The 26257-nt window shown below is 40.7% G+C and overlaps 1 protein-coding gene across 1 annotated transcript in view; it reads right to left on the bottom strand.

The window, feature by feature from the left end:
* LOC117398011 (LIM domain-containing protein ajuba-like) overlaps positions 1–25639 on the bottom strand; it is a 29943-nt gene extending 4304 nt beyond the window's left edge. Inside the window, exons 1-7 of the mRNA XM_033997000.3 lie at positions 23248–25639; positions 11812–11913; positions 8201–8268; positions 6635–6697; positions 5565–5695; positions 5000–5051; positions 725–793 (exon numbers count right to left, since the gene is read on the bottom strand). Coding sequence (XP_033852891.2) covers positions 725–793; positions 5000–5051; positions 5565–5695; positions 6635–6697; positions 8201–8268; positions 11812–11913; positions 23248–24901 — 2139 coding nt within the window. The 5' untranslated portion in view covers positions 24902–25639. The remainder of the gene's footprint in view (positions 1–724; positions 794–4999; positions 5052–5564; positions 5696–6634; positions 6698–8200; positions 8269–11811; positions 11914–23247) is intronic.
* Between the last annotated feature and the right edge of the window lie 618 nt (positions 25640–26257).

Genomic DNA, 26257 nt, shown 5'->3' with positions numbered 1-26257 from the left:
TAATCATTTACTCATGACAATAGATTTAATTAAGTAACTTACTTTTGTCTATCTGTATATGGCTCACTATTTAGATACACCCTCATTATTTTCTTACTATAACATCTCAAAAAGCACTGCAAATGTCTGTGATATTCTTTGAGCGCTGGATGCGTAAATCTATCTTGTTTATGTCCGTGTTATCTCTGTGGTGCAGGGGCTATATGTATTGCTCAGATCAGCTTCTCTCGGCTCCTATCGATCGGTCTCCTCAGCCATTGAAAGGTTTTCTCAGCTTTTTCTGGAGAAAAAACGACTAGAGACCTGTTTTTTACGTCTTTTTGATGATATCAGACAGGGTCCAACATTGGACCGGAAAGGGAAAATTGCAATGTCGGACCAGGTCCGACACAGGACCGCAAAGGGTTAAACCGGTTTTACTCAAAAAAAACACTTTTAAAACAGCGCATGTAAAATAAACTGCATGTGTGAAAATAAATTGGACCTGACGTGCCTGAGAGGCGCTTCAAAATGGATGAATGAATAAAAGAGTGAAGTACAAATGGCGCTTCAAAATTATTTGCACTAACAGGAAACTAGTTTGAAGTGAATTCGTATTAGAAGAATTCATTTTCAATAAGCGACTCCTAAATTTGTCCAGAACCACGTAGAAAATTGGTAGTATCAGTTAACTGGTTTAAATGTAAATTGGCTGTATCAATGACTTCAAGCCCCTCTGTCTTACCTCACAGTGGTAGCACTCGAAGTGGTAATCTTTATTCATGGAGACCACTCGGAATATTTCCTCCGAGCCCTGGAAACAAACACAATAAACACAGGATTTGGAGGGGAGGACATTGCTGTTCGTGAAGCTTCTCTAAACCTGATCAATTCCAGCCACATCAGGGGCTGGTTTTTCAAAATGTTTCATCTAGATCAAAGTGATACGGATTTTGTAATCCTATATTTTGTGATTGAGATTAATTACTTTTGGATTGTTTTGATCAGTTTTTTCAGGAAATGTCGCTGCTGGATTACTTTTATCCAGATTACAAATAATTACGATAGATAGATAGATAGATAGATAGAGAGATAGATAGATAGATAGATACACACACACACACACAGTACTGTGCAAAAGTTTTAGGCAGGTGTGAAAAAATGCTGTAAAGTAAGAATGCTTTCAAAAATAGACATGTTAATAGATTATATTTATCAATTAACTAAGCAAAGTGAGTGAACAGAAGAAAAATCTAAATCAAATCCATATTTGGTGTGACCACCCTTTGCCTTCAAAACAGCATCAATTCTTCTAGGTACACTTGCACAAAGTCAGGGATTTTGTAGGCATATAGTCAGGTGTATGATTAAACAATTATACCAAACAGGTGCTAATGATCATCAATTCAATATGTAGGTTGAAACACAATCATTAACTGAAACAGAAACAGCTGTGTTGGAGGAATATAACTGATAGCACGTCTGGAGTTTGCCAGAAAGCATGAGAGTGACCCAGCTGCGATGTGGGAAAAGGTTTTGTGGTCAGATGAGACCAAGATAGAGCTTTTTGGCCAAAACTCAAAGCGCTATGTGTGGCGCAAACCTAACACTGCCCATGCCTCAAGACACACCATCCCTACAGTGAAGTATGGTGGTGGCAGCATCATGCTGTGGGGATGCTTCTCATCAGCAGGGCACCTTGTTAAAATTGAAGGAAGAATGGATGGAGCAAAATACAGGGAAATACTGCAAGAGAACCTGCTTCAGTCCGCTAAAAAACTGAAGCTTGGGAGGAAATTCACCTTTCAGCAGGACAATGATCCCAAGCACAAGGCCAAAGCAACATTGGAGTGGCTCAAGAACAAAAAGGTGAATGTCCTACAGTGGCCCAGTCAAAGTCCTGATCTCAATCCCATTGAGAATCTGTGGCATTATTTGAAAATTGTGGTCCCCAAGCGTCGTCCAACCAACCTGAACAACCTGGAGCAAATCTGCCAAGAAGAATGGGCCAAAATCACTCCAACACTGTGTGCAAAGCTGGTACATACTTACCCCAAAAGACTTAAAGCTGTTATTGCAGCGAAAGGTGGCTCAACCAAATATTAATGTGTGGGGGTTGAATACTTATGCAAGCAAGATATTTCAGTTTTTTATTTTTCTTAAATATTTCTCAACATAAAACCAATGTCACCTTACAATAATTGATTTTGAGTTTCAGTGTTTTAAAATAAAATATCAAACAGAACGAAATTTCAATGTACCATTTGTAATTCAGTAATATGAGAGAATTGGTCAGGGGTCTGAATACTTTTGCAAGGCACTGTGTGTATATATATATATATATATATATATATATATATATATATATATATATATATATATACACACATACATACACACACACACACACACACACAGTGGCTCTCAAAAGTATTCACCCCCTTGGACTTTTCCACATTTTATTGTGTTACAACATGGAATTAAAATGGATTTAATTATGAGTTTATGCCACTGATCAACACAAAAAAGTCCATAATGTCAAAGTGAAAAATGAAATCTACACATTGTTCTAAATTAATGACAAATAGAAAATAGAAAATAATTGATTGCATAAGTATTCACCCCCTTTGCTATGACACACCTAAATAAGTTCTGGTGCAACCAATTGTCTTTAGAAGTCACATAATTAGTTGACTGGAGTCCACCTGCGTGCAATTAAGGTGTTTCACATGATTTCAGGTTAAATACACCTGTCTATTGGCGGTCCCACAGTTGGTTAGTACATTTCCTAACAAAAACTACATCATGAAGATGAAGGAACATTCAAAGCAAATCCGGAATAATGTTCTTCAAAAGCACCAGTAAAGTCCATTATTAAGAAATGGAGAGAATATGGCACAACTGTGAATCTGTCTAGAACAGGCCGTCCTCAAAAACTGAGTATCCGGACGAGAAGGGCACTAGTCATGGAGGCCACCAAGAGGCCTATGGCAACTCTAAAGGAGTTACAGTCTTCCACGGCTGAGCTGGGAGACACTGTGCATACGGCAACAATAGCCCGGGTGCTTCACAAAACTGGCCTATATGGGAGAGTGGCTAAAAGAAAGCCATTGTTGAAAAAAACTTACATCAAATCTCAGCTAGAGTTTGCCAGAAGGCATGTGAAAGACTATGAGACCAAGTGAAAGAAGATTCTATGGTCTGATGAGACCAAAATAGAGCTTTTTGGCCTCAACGCTAAGCCTAACACCGCACATCATCCTGAGAACACCATCCCTACCGTGAAGCATGATGGTGGCAGCATCATGCTATGGGGATGCTTCTCTGCGTCAGGGCCTGGAAAGATTGTGAAGATAGAGGGCAAAATGGATGCAGCAAAGTACAGAGAAATCCTGGAGGAAAACCTGTTGAAGTCTGCAAGAGACCTGGGGCTTGGGAGAAGATTCATCTTCCAGCAGGACAATGACCCCAAACATACAGCCAAAGCCACACTGGAGTGGCTTAAAAACAAAAAGGTCAATGTCCTGGACTAGCCCAGTCAAAGCCCGGACCTCAATCCAATTGAGAATATGTGGAAAGAGTTGAAAATTGCTGTTCCCATCCAACTTGACGGAGCTTGAGCAATTTAGCAAAGAAGAATGGGCAAAAATTGCAGTGTCCAGATGTGCAAAGCTGGTAGAGACTTATCCAAATAGACTCATGGCTGTAATTGCTGCCAAAGGTGCCTCTACCAAATATTGACTCAAGGGGGTGAATACTTATGCAATCAATCATTTTCTGTTTGTATTTGTAATTAATTTAGAACAATTTGTAGATTTTATTTTTCACTTTGACATTATGGACTTTTTTTGTGTTGATCAGCGGCAAAAACTCCTAATTAAGTCCATTTTGATTCCATGTTGTAACACAATAAAATGTGGAAAAGTCCAAGGGGGTGAATACTTTTGAGAGTCACTGTGTGTGTGTGTGTGTGTGTGTATATATATATATATATATATACACATACATACATACACACACACATACATATACATACATATACACACACATTATATATATATTTTTTTTTTAAAGGAATCTCTATCACAAAATATAGGGTGTTACAAAATCTGGATCACTGTTATCCAGATTACAAGTTTTGTTTAATCTGCCCCTGGATCAGTTTCTTTAGATCAGTTTCTTTAACAATGATCAGGATAATTTTTTATAGTAATTCTGAATTATTTGAGAGAGAATTCAACTAGAAGCCTTTCTCAATTTGTAAAAGTATATTATAATCCCATACCCATTGGCTCCTATTAGCAGCAGCTACCCTTATAATATCTCTGAGTGTGTAGATCTGCATTCAAGTGTCAGGGGTGTCAGGGGTAGTCAACGACAAAGCATTCGAAACATAAACCACACCAGGTTTTATAAAAACATTAAGCATGTTAATATATGGGTTTTGTCTTTTTTACTTAGATTTATTAACTTCTGTGGGTCCCTCTAATCGCATTTGATTCTCTTTCAGACCCCCCAAAACAGCAAAGAGTGCAAGAGAATGAAACACACTCTCAACATGATAGACAGAGACACGCGATACTTATAAGAGACACCCGACACACCACAGATTAACTGATATGATACTGAGGTACTGGGAGAGGGGAGAGGGAGAGTCCGTCATACAAAGAGTGCAAGAGAATGAAACACACTCTCAACATGATAGAGGGAGACACCCGGCACTTAAGAGCATACATTAAACAAAAACATTTTAAAACATGTGGGATTTGTTTAATTATTGTTTATACCCAGAAATATTATTATTATTATTATTATTATTATTATTATTATTATTATTATTAATAATAATAATAAAAAAGTGCTTAAATAAATAACATCTATTAATAAAACCAACTATTAGACTATGTTTAAAACTGTAGCTGGAATTACACAGGTCAATAAACTATTTCAGTAAATTATATAATAATTAACAAATATATGAATATTATAATTAAAAAACCCAGAGCGAGGAAGTGCTTACCTCTGCAGGTAGAATAGGCTGACCACAGGAGGAACATTTTGGTGCGAAAATCCTAAAAATAAATAAATATAAAATCAAAGCCGTCTGACCACGAACAAGTTGATAAGCATGAGATTCACACTTCCTCAGATTCTCAGTATCTTGTGCTAAAGAAGGTCATTAGCAAGTTAAATCACAATCTGACGTGTGCTTCTCTAGAAAGATATATGTAAAAACTGAAGTAATATTTTTATGATACAGTAGGTGGTGCTAGCACCTTGGTTCATAGTGGTAGCAGTTTACAGTACAGACACGAGGGCACCCATCTATAAAAGATCAAATAAGGAAGGTAGTAAGACCTGTGTATCCTAGTTTAGAGTGTTTTCCCATGTATATAACTGTTGGGTAGCTGCTGTAGTTCTGTACAGGGTTTTATATAGTGCGGTCCTGCCAGCATTGCCCTGTGTACAGTACAGCACAGAAAGGCTCTGCCCAGCACACTAGATTACAACTTTATATAGACACCATGTTGGGTAGCTGCTGTATTTCTATACAGTGTTTATATGTAGTTCAGCAGGACTGCTACCTGTGGTAGTCAGTGACACAGTACACCTTGTTGGAGAAGTCCACAGTGAAAGGAATGCCATCAAGGGCTTTGTTGCAGATGACACAGCGGAAACAGCCAGGGTGGTAGCTGTTCCCCAGCGCCTGTAAAATCTGAACACAAAAGGAACAAAGTTACAATAGTAGCTCCAAGTGTCATTTTAACCACTTCAGCTCCAGAGCGTACGCATGTACCTCAAATGAAAGAGCATTTGCAGTACCATGCCGTGCCTGTGTACTTCAAGGTTTGCTGTCTATTCTGTTTTTTCAATCTGATCTCTTTATATACATGCCTGTCAGGAGGGGAGTGGTGTGGGTGACAAAGTGAATGTCCAAACAGTCTTATAATTACAAAAATAGTCAGTTTTAATTAATAATAAATCACTATAGTGTGTTATTATTTTGTGAAACCTTTTTGTTTGGGACTAAAAACCTGCAGTTTTACCCCCGTACCATTGCTGGTATAGGGGTAAAACAGCTGGTTTTCAGTCTAAGTGGTTCTTTTGCAGCAATGTTGAGTTATCACAGGGTTTGCAACTCGCACTAGCCCTGCTGCACCCAGTCCTGGGGTTCAGAACTACCCTCAATTAAGTCTAATAATAATAATAATAATAATAATAATAATAATAATAATAATAATAATAATAATAAAAAATAAAATTATTATTATTAAAATTATCAGGAGCCAGGAGTTTGAACAATCAGACCCCTGATAAATCTTATCTGAATGAACTGATTCACATCACAGCATGAATACGTCTCTCCTGTGAGTCTGTGTGGGGCTTATTAACAGAATTTGTTCATGAAACATCCCACTCCTGGCTCCTGAGAGTTAAGCTGTAATTTACCTAAATCTGCCAGACAGTGAACAGCTTTCCTCATTCCATTCATACCATGTGACAGTGTAACCTTTCAATTGTGCCAGCCCTGATATTTTAACTAGTACCTTCCTCAGTGGCCGAAACATCTGTCTGCTTGACTTGGTTTCGTATTTCTTAGGATTGCAAGGGAGCTTTTTGATTCTGCAGTTGTTTTTTTTAGTGATCCTCTCACCTTTTCTAGGATGAGATGCCCACACATACAGCACTTTTCAGCAGCTTCCTGGAATCCAGAGAACTAAAACACATAAATACAAACAGTAGCTCATTGCTTAAAAAGAGCAAGTTGTTTTTTCAATTGTCATTTTAATTGCTTGTGTTAATGGGGTTTGTATATTTTAAGGCTGAGACGATACATTGTTTGACAACTATCGATAGTCAAGCCTGTGTATCGTTTTTGTGTAAAGGGTTTAAGCAAAGGAAAGCTTTTATTTTTTACTACATTTGGAATCAGCAATTCTTTTTTGCATTAAGTGCAGAGCTTCTCTGCTCCCCTCAGGTCTGACTCTCTTAATCTGCATGCGATTGAGCTCACCTTCACCCCCCTGACCCGCCCCCTGGGAGTGTTTACTGATGGGATTGCATCTGTGCAGGAGTCTTCAAAGTAAAAGAGCAAGTTAAGAGCGTTGTGCTACAATTACAAATTGTATCGACTGAGCTAAAATGCCTTCCGATGTTTTGCAATTATTTTCTAAAGTAAGACAACAAGAAAAAAGTAAGAAAGTAATGTTTGGGACTCTGGTAACACAACTAATTTGCATGTCCATTTAATGAGATGGCACCCTACAAAACTTCAAACAAAATCCACATTTATTCATGTGAACAACCCGACCCCGACCCCGACCCCCCCCCAGTAAAAATTAAGAAAAACATAATTCCAAAAGATGTATCTTTGGTCTGAAGAATTAAGTATCCCGGCAACGTCAGCCCCTGAACATGTATTCAGTAATGCTGGGCAGATTGTAAGCAAGTGCCAGTCATTCCTTAAATTAAAACAAAACGTGGACACAATTAAAATATAACACTCTTGTTACTAAACTGCTGTGGACAGTGATAACTTTTTTTAATTTTTTTTTTTTTTTCTCTGATTGGTTGTACTCGACTTGTTATGTATGTAAACTAGTAAAAAGCAACACGAATAAGGTAAAAAAATATATGTTTTAATTACTATATGCATAAACTGATGCAATCAATTTAATATGCATACCAGTTTTTAAAGTGTTACTAGCAATGTTACAGCTCCACATGAATTACTGTTTTTTTTTTTTACCCATTTCATAGCATTGATTAATCGATGCATTGTCTTTTTTGGAGAACGATATATCAATAGTGAAATTGTAGGCATTGCCCCAGCCTTATTATATTTCTGAGTGGTTCTGCATTACTTCAATACTGAGTTACCAATAAAACTGCCTTCACCGGCTTTGTGCAGCTTACCTGGAGAATCCTAAGTGCTGGGCACTGAACAGCCTTCTTCATTCCATTCACATCATGCGACAACCTTTCAACTTCCTAACTCTAAAGACTCAATAGTGCTCAATTTTGAAATACTAAAGAAACGTAATGAATAAAATGACAAACATTTCACCTAGAAGTCTTTCTCCGTGTCTTTTTCAATGGCGAAACCTTGTCATGGAATTTGTTAGGTTTATTTCAGTACATGTATTTGTAGATCTTTAACTCTGCTGGCCCAGCCTTTACATATGGAGATGTCATTGAGACCAGGCTTTGCTGTTCTTACCATGTAATCCTCTTCGCAATAGACTGACCCGTTCACATTGTAGAAGGCCTTCCCTCGTAATGTTCTGCCTGAGAGAGAAAGAATACAGAATGGGGACATCCTTAGAAAAGCCTCCCACAGTAAAAGCACAGCAAAGTGTAATAAAGCACAGTGAAAGCATGGTAAAAGGTATGGTAAGCATAAAAAAGCATTGTAAATGATGGTAAATGCATTGTGTTAACATGGGAAAACTGCAAAAATAGTGTAGTAAACGTTTGTAAGGGTACTTTGCTTTAGTGTATTACGATGCAGATCAGAAGTCATGAAAAAGTGGGATTTGTGGCTGGTTTGGACATATGCTCCCCCCACTCATTGAGTTAACTGATCAAAGCAGCCCGTCATTATTGTTCTATCTTACTCACTAGCCCTTCAGTACTGTAATATGCATTGTGATTCATATTGAATAGTGACCTGCTACTTGGCTCTCAGTATCACCGAAAGATAGAAAGAATGAAGTAAAGTAACTAATGGATGAACAAAGATAGATAGATCAAATAGAGAAATAATGAGAAAGGACAAAAAAGTTAAATGAAAGCAACTCATCATGACACCCATCCACCACCAATCCACAACATATCCACCACACACCCACCACACACCACCCATCCACCACACATCCACCACACACCACCCATCCACCATACACCGATCCACCATACACCGATCCACCACATACATCACACACCACACATCCATCTACTCACCACACATCCACCACACAAACACCTATCCATCATATACCACCCATCACAAATCCACCACCCATCCATAACACACCACCCATCCATCACTCACCCACAACACTTCCACCACACCCACAACACATCCAACCATTCACCACACACCACCCATCCACAACACATCCACCACCCATCCACAAATCCACCACACTAACCCACCCATCCATCCATCACACATCCACAACACACCACACATCAGCCATCCACCACACACCCACCCATCTACCCATCCACCACACATCCAGCACCCATCCAGAAATACACCACATCCACCCACCAGACCCATCGACCACACCACCCATCCACAACACATCCATAACAACCACCCATCCACAACACACAACACATCCACCGATGCACCACACACCGCCCATCCACCCACCACCCCCAGCTATTCACCACCCATCCAAACACGACAAATCCACCACCCCCAACCATTCACCACACAAACACCTATCCACCATACACCGCCCATCCATCACCCATCCACCAAACAAACACCTATCCACTATACACCGCCCATCCATCACCCATCCACCAAACAAACACCTATCCACTATACACCGCCCATCCATCACCCATCCACCAAACAAACACCTATCCACCATACACCGCCCATCCATCACCCATCCACCAAACAAACACCTATCCACTATACACCGCCCATCCATCACCCATCCATCAAACAAACACCTATCCACTATACACCGCCCATCCATCACCCATCCATCAAACAAACACCTATCCACTATACACCGCCCATCCATCACCCATCCATCAAACAAACACCTATCCACTATACACCGCCCATCCATCACCCATCCATCAAACAAACACCTATCCACCATACACCGCCCATCCATCACCCATCCATCAAACAAACACCTATCCACCATACACCGCCCATCCATCACCCATCCATCAAACAAACACCTATCCACCATACACCGCCCATCCATCACCCATCCACCAAACAAACACCTATCCACTATACACCGCCCATCCATCACCCATCCACCAAACAAACACCTATCCACTATACACCGCCCATCCATCACCCATCCACCAAACAAACACCTATCCACCATACACCGCCCATCCATCACCCATCCACCAAACAAACACCTATCCACTATACACCGCCCATCCATCACCCATCCACCAAACAAACACCTATCCACTATACACCGCCCATCCATCACCCATCCACCAAACAAACACCTATCCACTATACACCGCCCATCCATCACCCATCCACCAAACAAACACCTATCCACCATACACCGCCCATCCATCACCCATCCACCAAACAAACACCTATCCACTATACACCGCCCATCCATCACCCATCCACCAAACAAACACCTATCCACTATACACCGCCCATCCATCACCCATCCACCAAACAAACACCTATCCACTATACACCGCCCATCCATCACCCATCCACCAAACAAACACCTATCCACTATACACCGCCCATCCATCACCCATCCACCAAACAAACACCTATCCACTATACACCGCCCATCCATCACCCATCCACCAAACAAACACCTATCCACTATACACCGCCCATCCATCACCCATCCACCAAACAAACACCTATCCACTATACACCGCCCATCCATCACCCATCCACCAAACAAACACCTATCCACTATACACCGCCCATCCATCACCCATCCACCAAACAAACACCTATCCACTATACACCGCCCATCCATCACCCATCCACCAAACAAACACCTATCCACCATACACCGCCCATCCATCACCCATCCACCAAACAAACACCTATCCACTATACACCGCCCATCCATCACCCATCCACCAAACAAACACCTATCCACCATACACCGCCCATCCATCACCCATCCACCAAACAAACACCTATCCACTATACACCGCCCATCCATCACCCATCCAGCCATCCACTACCCACCCATCCACCAAACAAACACCTATCCACCATACACCGCCCATCCATCACCCATCCACCAAACAAACACCTATCCACCATACACCGCCCATCCATCACCCATCCACCAAACAAACACCTATCCACCATACACCGCCCATCCATCACCCATCCACCAAACAAACACCTATCCACTATACACCGCCCATCCATCACCCATCCATCAAACACAGCCCATCCAGCCATCCACCACCCATCCAGATCCCCAGAAGCTCTGGGGTTGTACATGCTCTCAGATGCTTTCCGAGCCATTTTGGACCACTTTCGGAAGCAATTTTAAACTTGACTTTGTAGAAAAAGAAATAAAAAAATCTTCACTTACAACTTGTCATTCTACCAGATGGGTCAACCTGATAAATCACACGAGGCTTGTTAACAAAAATACCTTTTTGGAATGTTACTCAAACCTTTTTAAAACGTATGTCCAATTCACATATTCATTTTATAAAACCTCAGCTGCAAAAATCACTGAATTAACCTTTTGTAACATGATCCCATCCCCATACAAATGAAAATGGTTGGAAGTTTGGACCAATAACGTTTAGAACAATGTTGACAATAAAAGGCAAAATGTGTTTATTTCACTGGCCACATTTAATGTAATCAACCATCTTCGTAGTTTTCTAGTCAGATCATTGCAATTTGTAATCCATTTTTGTATTTCTACACGAATCATATGAATGGACCTGGGAGAGGCCATTTTCACGGAACTCCATCTACAGACTGAAAACTTTCACCCATGTGAAAATGGCCGCCAGCAAGCCAGCCTCCACCCCCCCACTGTGCCACCATTCCCACGCCATACTCACCATCGTTCCCACACCATACCATCGTTCACACGCCATACTCACCACAGGAGCTGCAGACGAAACAGCGCGTGTGAAATAGACTGTCCAGCGCTTGACAGGCGTTGTCTGCTCCGTAGACCCCCTTATTACACTTCATACACTTCCCTGCAAAGAAAAAACAACAAGATCTCAATTCACAGAGCACAGGAGTACAATGAGCAATACAGCCAGCATTGCCCTGCGTGCAGTACAGCACAGCGAGGCTCTGCCCAGCACACAGCGGGCAATGCCAGCACACTAGATTACAACTTTATATAGACACCATGTTGGATAGCTGCTGTAGTTCTATACAGGGTTTTATATTGGTGTTAGATAGTGTGGTCCTGCCAGCATTGCCCTGTGTACAGCCCAGCGAGGCTCTGCCCAGCACACAGCAGATAATGCTACTATGGAAAACTTTTATAAGGGTAGTTAAGAACAAGATGCAATTGAGTTTTTTAAACATGTGCTGAAACAGTTCAAAGTAAAACCTGCAGCGTAGTTAGCTTCTCCCCCTCCTATCTCCTGATTCCTGCCAGGAATGTTCTCCCTGAAGCCAGGCTCGAGCCCAGGCCTGTTCTAGTTGTGTGGTGTGGCAACCGGGGCACCCATCGCTGCCTGCATGAGTACGTGTGCACAGCACACTCCTACACTCCTCCCTGCTCACCAGCACTCACACGCAGACAGCCAGGGTTGTACCACATTGAAGTTATAGTAGTAGACCCTGATATCGATGAGATACAGCCATCTCAACACTTCTTTCTGTCAAGATGGCTTGTTATCGGTTAGTTTGTTTCACCTTATAATTGGCTATGCTGTTTAATCATTCTTAGTTAATATATTATACAAAACTATATATATAAAAATATGGGGGGGGGGGGGGGGTTCTGTGTAGGGTGATTGTAGCAGGGATAGAAATAAGATGCCCCGTTGCAGAGCAGTTTCATCCATTCCTGGTTTTACTAGGAGTTTAATAAAACACACTTGAGCTTATTACCTATACACATTGGTGCTATTCAAGCTGCTAGTAAAACCTGGAGTTGGTGAAATTGCTCTGCAATGGGAGTGTTTTTCCATCCATGTGTAGTTAATCAACTCTCTGAATCTTAGGCCAAATAAAAAAAATGTGTGGGGTAAAGGTTACCCGACCCTAAATATTTTTTGCTGATAACGGGCTACATCTTTCGATATCAATCTGAAAAATGGATTACTGTGCGTGGCTTCGTTTTCGCTCATGCAATGTTCCAGAAACCTCGCACAAACAGGATCTTCAGGTTTCATAGAAATTGTCGAGTATCGCCAAAGTACCGGTAGTTGTTTTGCAAAATAGTTGTTTGAAAAATGCGACCAATACCAGAAAAAAATAAAAATAAAATAAATAAATATATGTGTATATATATAAATATATGTGTGTATATATATATATATATATATATATATATATATATATATATATATATATATATATATATATTCATGATTTGCCACAAATCATTATGGATTGCCTTGTAAATATTGTATTACAAAATTATAACAAAATGCTCAGATCAGCTGAGTAACTTTGAAAAGTCTTCACAGTTGCCATGAACAATTTTCCTGGATTGAAAGCTCTTAAATGTACTTGTATGTGAACTGTAAAGGAATACTTGAACACAGAAAACATTGCAGCTGATGCCTTTCAATACTGTTCCACGAAAAAAAGTTAGGTAGGTAATTTATTTCAAAGTTCCCTAACAATCCAATTAATATGAATATTTTAATGTCCACTACTAAAACGTACATAAATTGCTCTGCTATTATCGGTTTGTTTTGTACTAAAAAATAATAATAAATAAATATCAAATTTTATATAGCACCTTTCATAGTGGACCACCATCACAAAGTGCTTTACAGAGGTAGGCTGTGAACTGTGCATTATATGCGGAGTCACTTACAATAGGACACGGATTTAACATCTCATCCGCAGGATGGAGCACAAGGAGGTTAAGTGACCTGCTCAGGGTCACACAGTGAGTCAGTCAGTGGCAGAGGTGGGATTTGAACAGATTACCTTCTGGTTACAAGCCCTGGACTTTAACCACTGGACCACACTGCCTCCTTAAAGCCATTATAGGAGCAGCGTATCACCAGTCTATCATTCTACAACCAAATAATAAAGTGGAATAGTGTATGCCTTTGTGTTATGTAGGTATTCACTTCAATTCAGGCCACTTGATTTCAGTTCACAAAAGCTCCCTTATTTTGAAAACTAAATGTTGACAGGTATGTAACCCACATTCGCAGTCAGCTATGCTTGCTGGAAGAGTTTCCACTGTGAGTATTTTTTGGTTTAGTTTTCCTGCACCGAATCAAGCTCATGTACGGAACGACCACCCCTAATGTTACCATGGCGACCACCCCTAAGTCACGTCAACGGGACCTAAATGACTTCTTAAACATCAATATTACTAACCGGACAACCAAGAAGCAGCCGGGACACATGGGAAAGGAATACAAAGTTACACGTTTGTATGTGTGTGTTTTACTTGTTTTATTTATAGATATGTTTAAATTGTTATATTTTAAAAGGGTACATCAGCACTACATGAAAGATAAAACAAACTATCCCACCTTGCTATTCCAAATGTATTTGGTCATTGTATAATAATCTGTTTTTGCCCAAACATCTGCATAATGCCACACTGCTATGTCCAAAATCACTGTTCTGAAGCATCTCTTCTGAGCCAAAAAACAAGACACCTCTCACCTGTGCTCTGAAACGTACCGCCGCATGCCCAGTGAAGCGTTGTATAAGCTATAGTACCTCCGTGTGGAAACACACTAGTCTGTGTGACAAACATGGTCAGTGTAAATTTTCCATAAGGAAGGAACTTGTACCTGGTTTTGTTTTATATAGTAGACATCTTTCACACTGTACACGTTCCCTTCGCATGTTGTATTTTGATGTATTATGATTAATGTTGCATTCAATAATATATATACACACACACACACACACACATCTATGCTGTTTAAGTGGTTGCTAGGGCAAGAAAACCAAGACGGAGTTGTTCTCATTTCCAACTAATGAAGGGACCTACCCACAATTATTGCAGCACTGTGTTATTTAAATATACGCCCCCAAAGTCTTAGATACAGCTCCAGCTGATTCGGAATGTTTGCAGAATTGACACGTATCAAATAAACTAGCAAATGAGATTCGGAACCGATGCATTTCCTTTCAGAGAGGATGATCCGACCTAGAAAAATAAATATCGCATTTTTTCATCCTTCGTATTTGGTTTATTTGCATTTCCTGACACAACACACGCACAATCATCTACACACTGTTTGAGTAGTATTGTTCCTTGGGACAACAAAATACTGAGCTCAAGTCATGTGATTTCATAAAAATGTGCTCAGTGTTATTTGAGTTGAGTTGCCAAAATTACCAGAATCTGTATAAATAGCCATTCGAAAAGATCTGATTTTAATTAATGCAAGAAATGTGAAAGATACGACCGTGCCCCGCTTGAGTAATGAAGATAGCCTGGTTGCTTTCGGCATGATTGAAGGCGGCCTGTCTGTGAGAGAAGTTGCCCGGAGAATGAGATGTTCTGCTTCAACAAATCAGCAGACTAGTCCAGAGAAACCAGGAAGCCGGCTCTGTGATGGACAGGCCACGTCCTGGAAGGCAGGGTCACCACACCGGCCCAGGACTGTTATGGTGACTGTTGCATTGTTCAAGCCAACTGGTGGGGCATCCGTGACCAGCCAACATTCACCAGCTGGCTGCAGCTGCACAGGAAGAGTGGCGGAACATCCCAAAGCAGTCTAGTCAGAGGCTGATCAGGCTGATCTATGCGTCAACGCTGCCAGGATTGTATTAATGCTCAGGGAGGTCATACCCGATACTAACTTTGTAATGTTTTCATTTTGACAGTGTGTCATGTTTTATATGAAAACTTATCATGATTCTTTGATCTGTGACTTTGTTTGATATCTCCATTTAAAATATTCGATTAAATCCATTCGACCAGAGTGTTGCGTTTCTTTTGTGCATCAATATAATATACAGTCACCTCCAAAATTATTGGCACCCTTGATAAAGATGAGCAAAAAAGGCTGTATAAAATAAATACCAGTACTGAACTATATTGTAATTTTCCAACATGTGGAATATATTTGACTTTATTAATGATTCAATGGAATGATTCAATGGAATCAACCAAAATTACACATGTCTCTCCTATTATTATGCCCTTTGAATTTTTGTCCATTATTCTGACCCATAAACAGTTTTGTACCCCAGATTTATAAAGAACGTGTGTATAACCTGTCAAGTTTCTCTGATATTGTTTTTACTGTTTTTCTACCAAAATGCACACAATATTTACAGTAGGCTCCATCAAATACTGCAGACATAAAATATGTTTTTTTTCTTCTGTTTATTTCTATGATATATTTATTTTACTTAACAGTACTATACTATACTTATAATTATAAAACAGATTGTTAAAATGCTGCATGCTGATTGGTCCATCAGTGTTCCAAGCCGTTACAATATCCAGCACAATGTCATGATTATGGACCAAGTGGTACTTAGGAACAAAGTCAAATAACTGCACCTGTGCCACATCAAAGAAAACACCTGTCAAAATACCTGCTGTCATGTTAGATACTGAAGACATCAATGTGTCTTGTCATATCTTACAATTTATATTAATTTGCACTACGAACCAGTTTGCTATTTTAAACAACACGCTGTTTTGGTATTTTATTTGTAGTACATACCAGTCATTTTCTGTAACTTCAGTCGGATCCAGTTGTGAGACATTCCGTTTTATTTTACTCCTTTCAGTTGGCATCAGCCGTCGTTTTGTGAAACTGACTCTTCGTTCATTTTTAACTGTGGCTACTTTAATATTTACATTACTACACACTATGTCTTAACCACCCGACTCTCGCCTTTCTTCACTCTCTCTTCTCCTTACTACCGCGCACTCACACACATACAAAAAAAATCGAAATGAAACTAATACCACACAAATTGGGCAGTTAAATGCTTAAATGACTGCCTTTACTAGGTTGCTGCATTTAAATGTCAGGTTCATGTATTAAGAAAGCATCTCACTTATTGGCTCATTTACAAAAAATAATAAATAATAAATAAAAATAATAAATAGTAAATAATACCTTAAGTTTAAAAGATTAGCGTGTGTCTTGACAGTGGCGGTCACCCTCAGCTAGGCATTTCTGGGGTTTCTTTGTAACCAACAAAAGTTCAGCTTCTTCCACAGCTAGCCAATCAGAAGTAATAGGGGAAAAGTAAACACCTTCTAAAAGTTTGTGTGTGGTAGACTTCCGCAATTCAGATCTCAGAAACTTGCGTGGCTCTCTACAAATATACCCAAAGAACTATAGTGCCGGAGGACAACACAGATCTGGCGGCTCCACTGCAGAACCACAGGCGCCCTATCGGCCACAGGGGTCGCTGATGCGCGGTGAGCCGTGGATTCCCCTGCCGACCTAAGCCCTCCCTACCCGGGCAGCGCTCAGCCAATTGTGCGCCGCCCCCTAGGAACTCCCGGTCACGGTCGGCTGTGACATAGCCTGGATTTGAACCTGCGATCTCCAGGCTATAGGGCACATCTTGCACTCCGCGCGGAGCGCCATTACTGGATGCGCCACTCGGGAGCCCCAAAGTTCTACTTATGCAACTACCCTTTTTTACAATAGCAATGCAATGTGAACAAATTATATATTATATAATTTAATTAATTAATTTAATTATGTTTATTTAGCAGACGCCTTTATCCAAGGCGACTTACAAAGACTAGGGTGTGTGAACTATGCATCAGCTGCAGAGTCACTTACAACAACGTCACACCCGAAAGACGGAGCACAAGTGACTTGCTCAGGGTCACACAAGGAGTCAGTGGCTGAGGTGGGATTTGAACCGGGGACCTCCTGGTTACAAGCCCTTTTCTTTAACCACTGGACCACACAGCCTCCTATAAATTATTATTATTATTTATTTCTTAGCAGAAGCTGCTTATCCAGGGCGACTAACAATTGTTACAAGATATCAAATTATTTTTACATACAATTACATTTTTTTTTTTTAACACATTATTTTTACATACAATTAGCCATTTATAAAGTTGGGTTTTTACTGGAGCAATCTAAGTAAACAGCAGTGTCCCCCACCTGGGATTGAACCCACGACCCTCCGGTCAAGAGTCCAGAGCCCTAACCACTACTCCACACACACACACACACACACACTATTTTTTTTCCTTGTGCGGTGCATCAGCTGCAGTATAGTACGCATGTCTTTCCTGTACTTTAAATACAGAAACAAAGTTGTTTAGGCCACATTAAATGTTTGCCATATGGTTGTGTTTTTTTATGTTCTGTCATTCTTTTTGCAATTACATCAAATTTACATCAAAAAAATAATCCTGTTAAAATGTTTGTCAATTCCACTTTCCTACAGTAATTTTACAGTGAGCTAGCATTTTTTCAATTTTACAAACAATAATATTTGTGTTTTTATGTTAGAAAACCAGTCATGCGTCAAAACCCTAATAATATTGTTTAAAATCAATACTTAACTTCCCAATGTACGCAGTGCTCACACAGATAATAAAAACGGCAATAAAAATGTGCATTATAAATATCATGGGAGATCCTGAAATTGAACAAGGAATCTATGAAAAAGACCTAGGAGTTTATGTGGACTCAGAAATGTCTTCATCTAGACAATGTGGGGAAGCTATTAAAAAAGGCCAACAAGATGCTCGGATATATTGTGAGAAGTGTTGAATTTAAATCAAGGGAAGTAATGTTAAAACTTTACAATGCATTAGTAAGACCTCACCTAGAATACTGTGTTCAGTTCTGGTCACCTCGTTAAAAGAATTGAATCTATTCAGTCTTGAACAAAGAAGACTATGCGGTGATCCAATTCAAGCATTCAAAATCCTAAAAGGTACTGACAATGTCGACCCAGGGGACTTTTTTAACCTGAAAAAAGAAACAAGGACCAGGGGTCATAAATGGAGATTAGATAAAGGGGCATTCAGAACAGAAAATAGGAGGCACTTTTTTTACACAGAGAATTGTGAGGGTATGGAACCAACTCCCCAGTAATGTTGTTGAAGCTGACACCCTGGGATCCTTCAAGAAGCTGCTTAATGAGATTCTGGGATCAATAGCTACTAACAACCAAACGAGCAAGATGGGCTGAATGGCCTCCTCTCGTTTGCAAACTTTATGTTCTTAGATCATGTTTTACGCCTCACACAGTCAGTGCTGCTTACTGCTCAATGCAGAGCCGCTTCCTGCTTCATTGGGTCACGGACAATCGATCATTTTTCAACGTGATAAATGCGAACGCGAAAAGTTATCATGATTATCAATAATATCAATTATTGTTCCAACCCTACTCTGTATAACGTGTGTGATTTAAAGCAGTAGGGGGTATAATTATGTTGAGTGAAAGAGAATACTTTGCATCAGAGTATTCATCGATTTTCTTATACCAATTATTTTTCCAGACAGCCTTGTATTGCAGGGGCCTCGATTATCCTAAAGTCCATTGTTCTTCTTGTTGATCTTGCCTTGCTGCAAGTACTGTGGAAAAAGTAAATCCGAACACACACACGCACGCACGCACGCACGCAAGTAGGGCTTGAAGTTTTCAGGTTTTATTTTTAATCAGGTGAAGTCCCTTTAAACAAATTGAGCTGATTCTGTTTTATAATTAAACTCAGAAAAAGCTGTTAATTACAAAACAATCTTTGTTTTTACCTTCATATCTTGCCTGAGCCTAATTCTGGTCCTCTTAAATTTATTTCAAATTACGTAATCAGTTCATCCCCGATCCTACTTTTAACTCGCATTTCATTTTTGCATTCGCCTAATTTAACGTTGTGTTTTTGTTATTTTCCCCACTAGTTTAACAGAGATACACAAAAAAATGTAGTTTGGTATTACAGCGTCCACACTTCTGATAAACCGCACTACCTGATGCGATCTAATTAGAACTGGCCTCGAGGCTACCTCCTGAGGTGGTCTCGAGTCCGGTTCTCGAGTACGCTATTAAATGCTGCGTAGTGCGGAAGCAAACCGTATTTAGCACTTTTAAGACGGCTTAAATGCAACTAATATGGTTTAAAGGCATAGTGTGGACAGGGCCTTAAACACTGGGTCACTCCATGCCAACTCAAACAGAAAAGGGGCATTTTGTTACCCAGCTGTCTCAGATTTTGCTAGACAAATTCACCCGGGGGTTTTCGGGCCCGCTGAGTTCAGAAATGCTAACCTTTATTTTTATTTTTATTTTTTTAAATTTCCCCTTCAAGTTGTGACCTGGCAAAGGCCAACCTAAAGTGAAAAAGTGACCCTGACCAGAAAATTCACCCAGGGTTCAACTTAGATGCTACCATCACGTGTAGCACCTCGTTCAACTGCAGACTTTCAGGTGTGCCTGCCCAGGAGGCTTAATCGATTGATTGACCAGTATGAGAATGCAGCAAATGTCTTTCTCTGATTGGCCAACCATTCATGTCAATTATCCCCCTAGGCTGGCACCACACCCTATAAAAAAAAAAAAAAAAAGTTATCTTTTGCTGGAGAGAAACCACAAGGAAAGAACATTGTGAAGAAAATCTCGCTCCTCGTTCCACTTCACGCCTCAATAATTTTAAATGCGATGATTACTGAACTTTGATGTGTGGTTTCTATAGCAGTTGTTAACCAACCACATTCTGCATGCAACTTTTAAAATGTTTAAGATCCTTTCCTTTTTGTGTAGTTATACTTAAGAACTGAGATTTTTAGTTTGATTCCAGTAGGAGTAGACATGAAATTCTAGTGACGCCGGAAGTTGTTAACCCCTCAAGTTCCATAAGTTTACCATGGTAATCTATTTTTTGTGGGTTTTTTTGATCAATTTGTAGTTTTTAAAAACACATTGTGGCGGAGTGTCCCGCCTCTTTATTTATTATTTATTTTATATTATGATTTATGTTTATATTACGGCGAAGCGCCGCTTATTTGTTATTGTTTTAGATTTTAAAAACCTCGTGAGGATGCGTGACTGATCAGCTACCGATTATTTAACTAGCTGACAGTCACGCATCCTTACTAAACTCGTGCAGATTATGGCCGAGGGGTAATAATTAATTAATAGCTAGTTAAATAATCGATCAGTCACGCATCCTCACGAGGTTTTTAAAATCTAAAACAATAACAAATAAGCGGCGCTTCGCCGTAATATAAACATAAATCATAATATAAAATAAATAATAAATAAAGAGGCGGGACACTCCGCCACACGCATCTAATTTAGGTTTTGGTAGTTTCAAATGTGACACTGTAACAAAGAAATCTAAGTTCCATACACAAGTTCATAACCCCTCAGCTCCAAGCTAGTGCCACTGGAAACACACCCTGTCACTTTTTACTCTAGATCTAACCCTAGACAATGAAAAATTGAAGAACAACGCCAGTTCAGTTAGGGTTATGTGGTACTTTAGCCTCACCAAAGTGGCCATAAGCAATGCTCGAATGCATGACAAATGCAACTTCAAAAATCTGCCAAAAATACAAAATCAGCGGACACCAAGATGTTTTGCTTGATTCTTGTAGAGCTCATCAACATCTATCCAAAAATATTTTGTGATTTTCTGGAGCCACCCCCCAACGTGAGTTATTTCAGCCTAAACTTGGTAGAAATACCAAAAATTCAAATATCAGGAGGGGGTTAATGACCAGTGGGGGGACTTGAAACCAAAAGTGTTTCACAAAATTCTGAAGCATGGTCCCTAAGGTTCTTACAGCAATACTAACATTTTAGAACCTGCATCCCCTACAGGGTAAAGGGTTAGGCTTAAGTTTGAATAAAACTTGTCACTTACCCCTCGTCTGGCAACTTGCCAAAAGTGAGTTAGGTGCTCCTGGTATTTTTTTATCGAAAGCCCTTTCATTACGAGTCTAACGAGGTGTTACACACAATGGTAGCATCCAAGTTGAGCCCAGGGTGATTTTTCTGGTCAAGGTCACTTTTTCACTTTAGGCTGACCTTTGCCAGGTTACAGCTCGAAGGGGAAATTAAAAAAATAAAAATTATTTTTGAATTTCTGAACTCAGCTGGCCCGAAAACCCCGAGGTGAATTTTTCTAGCAGAATCTGAGACGGTTGGGCAACTAATCTGGTTGAGTTGGTATGGAATGACCCCAATGCAAAAATGTGCCAATGCACCTCAAGGACATTGGTGCCCCCTACTACCTTGTAAGTGCCACATACTTCAAAACTAACTGAAAACCCTGGACATGGGTCTCAGTTCTCAGTGTACTTGCCTTGCTGGAAGTATATTACTGCTTCACTTTCTTGGTCATTTCACCCCAGCAGTGTCTTTTGGCTGAAATGTTTACACACCTTTGTTTTGATCACACGAACCGTCTGCATCCCACAATCCCCATCAAAATGAGCATCTAGCCCCACTTTCTCACCACGTGGGAGACTTATTTTAAACCTAACCTTGAACCCTTCTCTCAGGTCACATGGGCAAATCGAGGGAGCAACACCTCTTAAAACCCACTTGGGCTGAAATTACCCAAAAAGGTTTAAAAATCTAAATGATTTCTTTACATGAAAAAAACTCACACAAGTATGGATTATGGTGACATTGCAGTGTGAAGAACACTGTTAACATGGGCCATGGGATACAGCTTGCATTTCATTTGACAGTATGTACAATCATGGTGCAATTTCCACCGGCTGTGAGAGAAAGGTTTACACAGTCCCCTGCTAGCCCTGCACACAGTCCTGGGTTTCAGTAAGAAGGTGCTAGGAGTTTAAGCAATCGGGCCCCTGCTAAATCTGAATGAACTTGGTCGCACTCCTCACACAGCATGAATAAGTTACATCTCAGAAGTGTTACTATTGGAGGCCTGATTGCTCAAACTCCTGGCTCCTGATCATTTCAATAAGAGACTTCATTGAGTTCTGAAAGCCAGGACTTGGTGCAGCAGGGATAGTGTGAGTTTTGAACCCTAATAAGTTACTGTGCAAAGTCCACAAGTGAGACTGTAGTTAAAGCCAGGTTGCCTCATGGCCAAGTTTCAAATACAATGATGTATCATTGGAACTGCACACAACAAGCATCCAATGATTAACTTCTATGAATGGCATATTTAGTTTTCCAGAAATTTCATTTTTCAAGCCAGACTGGGCTACAAAACAGCACTGAGTCCTCCTCTGGGTGAAGGTTACCAAGACAGAGCTGGGAAGAGCCCACCCAATCAGATCTCAGAACTCAAACTAAATCCCACAACCTAAATTCTATTATTGGTCACCCTATTTTTTTTTTTTTTTACTGAACAATTATTATATATGAAATAGTCATAATTAGGAATTATATATTACAGAAAAAAAAACACAACAACAACAACAACAACAACAACAACTCACCGAAATATTCCTCTTTCGACTCCCCTGGCTCCCGTCCTGGCTGTCCCTGTGCCGGTTGCTCCTGGGGCCGGGTGAGAGTGTGGCTCACCCGGGCAGAGCTGACCTGGTGAATGAGAGCGCCTTGTTGCTTGCTGGTCAGTGCAGCAGCAGGGGGGGCACTGTGGGTACTCTGGGCTCCAGCTGGAATAGAAGCGAGCGCCTGTGTTTCTTGAGCCAGAGTCCCAGTAACTGTGGTGCCCTTGGTGGTGTGTTCCTTTAAGCAGCGGTCTCGGCTCAGCAGATACGCCAGCTCTTCCTGGTAACGGGCCCCGGCTGAGTTGCGGGCTTGCTCTTGCGGGTAGCCGGTAACTGAGCGACGAGCCATGTCCCTTTCGAAAAAACTTGCAGCCGCTGGACTACCAAGAGCAGGCGGGTATGAGTGCCGATTATCCGGGCTTCCCCCAAGATATAACCCCCGTTGCTGGTGCCTAAAAGCCGCTCCGATCTCAAAGTCCGCTCCCCAATATGCTGGCGGGTTGTAATTAACGGACGACCCGCCTCGGCCGCTCGACCCTGCTGCTGCTGCTGCGATGACCAAGCTGGAGCGAGGACTGTGGAATAACTGACACCCCAGATGAGGTTGTTGCAGGCCGACGCCGGCACTTAACTGCGGGCTCTCTGCGCTCGATCCCCCGAAGCCGTGCCTCGAGTCGTAGCCCATGCTGATTCCGCTGGTCCGGTTGCTGCTCGAACGGCTCTCGAAGTTGACGCTCGTCCGGGAGTCCCCCCCGCTGGCCGTGCTGGCAAAGCTGGAGCGCGGGCTGATCAGTATCGACTCGTAGAGACTGTAAGAGGAACGGGGACTCAAGCCTGGGTTGCTGCCACTCCCAGCGTTGTTGTAAGGCGGGGGGTAATAACTTGGAACTGCGCTGGGGTCTAACTGCCGCGGCTGCAGCGGGGAAAAAAAGCTGTGCCTGTCCGAAAAGTCGCTGCCATTGCTTAAACGTTTGGTTGGAGCCTCCTGCAAGGAGAGACGCTTGGGTCGCTCGCCATTGGGCATTGGTGACTCATAAAACTCGCTGCCACTAAAACGGTGAGTAAAACCTGCTAAGTGATGCTGATGGTGCTGCTGCTGCATCAGTTGCTGCATCTCCAGAGAATAGCGGCGGCTGCTGCTGCTCACCCGCTCAAACTCATTGTCGTGGACACTCAAGTCTTTGCCAATATTCGAGTCCGCTAGTTGCAAACCGGCGCTGTGTCGTGCTTCCAGTGAGTAGCCCCTTGGTGAGTCAATGGTTGTTCCACGGCCGTATTCAGTGATTGTATACTCCCCTGTGTTAGCATCCACACTCGGGCAGTCCCGGGTCAGAGGCGGCCGCCTCAAGGAGCACCGGAGACCAGTTGCAGTTCCCGAGCAGGCCTCAACTGAAGCCCCAGTGGCCGGCTGAGCATTCCCCGGGGTGAGTTGTTGATACACCCCGGCAGTCCCTCCGTTCAAGCCGGACAGTTCCTCCTGAGTTGACGCTACGGATCCTCTCTTTGTTTTACTGGCCGTTTTGGTATTGGCCGTGTTTTGTGCATTATTGCAGGAGTCGTCTTTCTTTCTATTGAATTTAACGCTGCCAGAGTCCGTCAGTTTTAATTTTTCAAGAAGTTTGCTTCCCAAACGATCCATTGAATTTTTGTATTTTAACAAAATATTATAGAATCCCAAAGTATATGTATTTAAATAATAATAATAATAATAATAATAATAATAATAATAATAATAATAATACCGTTCAATATTAATAATACAAATTAAAGCAAGGAAAGTGTAATAATTTAAAAACAAAACGATAATGTAGTTTTAAAAAGAAAAGCAGTTGTACTGTAACAGCATAAATCAGGCAGTTTATATATTTACCTACTCTTGCAACTGTAATTTCAGTTATGATGTGTTATATCTTACATATTAAAACATATATATAAAAAAGGTTATTGGACAGTTATTTGCGCCTGAGTCGTAAAAATATAAAACAAAGGAAACAAATGCACACAATGGGCAACAATACCGGGTAGTTTTAAATAAACACACCTTGTAACTTATAATTCTCCCCTGTCAACTAAAAATATGTTTTATTATAAAAAGATAATAACGTTACGATTCGATCCCGTTGCTTCTTTGATTTTGATCTGATCCATCTCGGTTTCTTTTGCGGTGTTCAAAGCAGTGTCGTTCTGTAATCCGTGTATTCCACAAAAAAAGACGCTCTTTATTTTCAGTTTCTGTTTTGTTAATTGCAAAGTAAAAAAGTTAAATTTTTTTTCTTTAAGAATCCATGCAGAAAAGAAAACGGAACGTTCTGTTTTTTTTTTTTTTTTCAACACACCACGCAAACGAGACAACTTTTTTTTTTGTTAACTTGGTTCAGCAAAGGGACTCGTTTTTTTATGATACGTAGGCGGATCGCATGGCACATTGATACACACACACAGGAATACTCAAACAAAAGTTTTACAACTCCACAATTCCAGACCTGTATTTGAATAATATATTTTTAATAACCCGCTTTTATTTTCTTTTTCAGTTGAGGTTTGAATTCGTAAGGGTTATAGTCGGAGCAGATCTTTCTGAAGCGGGATTACTTTGTTAGGTTGCTGGAATGTGCGGAAGAGGTAAGGAGAGGGGGGGCTGGTCGGTTGTGCGGCTCAAAGGCATGTCTTGGACAAATAAAATATTAGGAGATCATTTTGTGTGCGCTGAGTTAGCTGGTGGTAGAAAACACAGAAAGGCAAAACAAACTGAGCACATTTTCAAACAGGAGGATGGACAACGTGTTTCGGTTAGGTTAAGAGAAACCAGGGTTACTGGAAGTTGTGCTGAAAACCCTAGCATTTTTTGAAACAACAGAAACGACAAGACAAACAAAATACGTTAACTTAAACGTTTTGTGAAAAGTAAATATAACCAAATGTAATTATTCAGTTCAAGTTTCAATATATACAGTTTAATACATTCAAAGTATTATAAAAATGTACAGTATATGCT

The sequence above is a fragment of the Acipenser ruthenus genome, chromosome 54, assembly GCF_902713425.1.
Source record: "Acipenser ruthenus chromosome 54, fAciRut3.2 maternal haplotype, whole genome shotgun sequence".
NCBI classification, from domain to species: Eukaryota; Metazoa; Chordata; class Actinopteri; order Acipenseriformes; family Acipenseridae; genus Acipenser; species Acipenser ruthenus.
The sequence above is the reverse complement of the archived record's forward strand: the minus strand, read 5'-3'. Positions and strand labels throughout refer to the sequence as shown.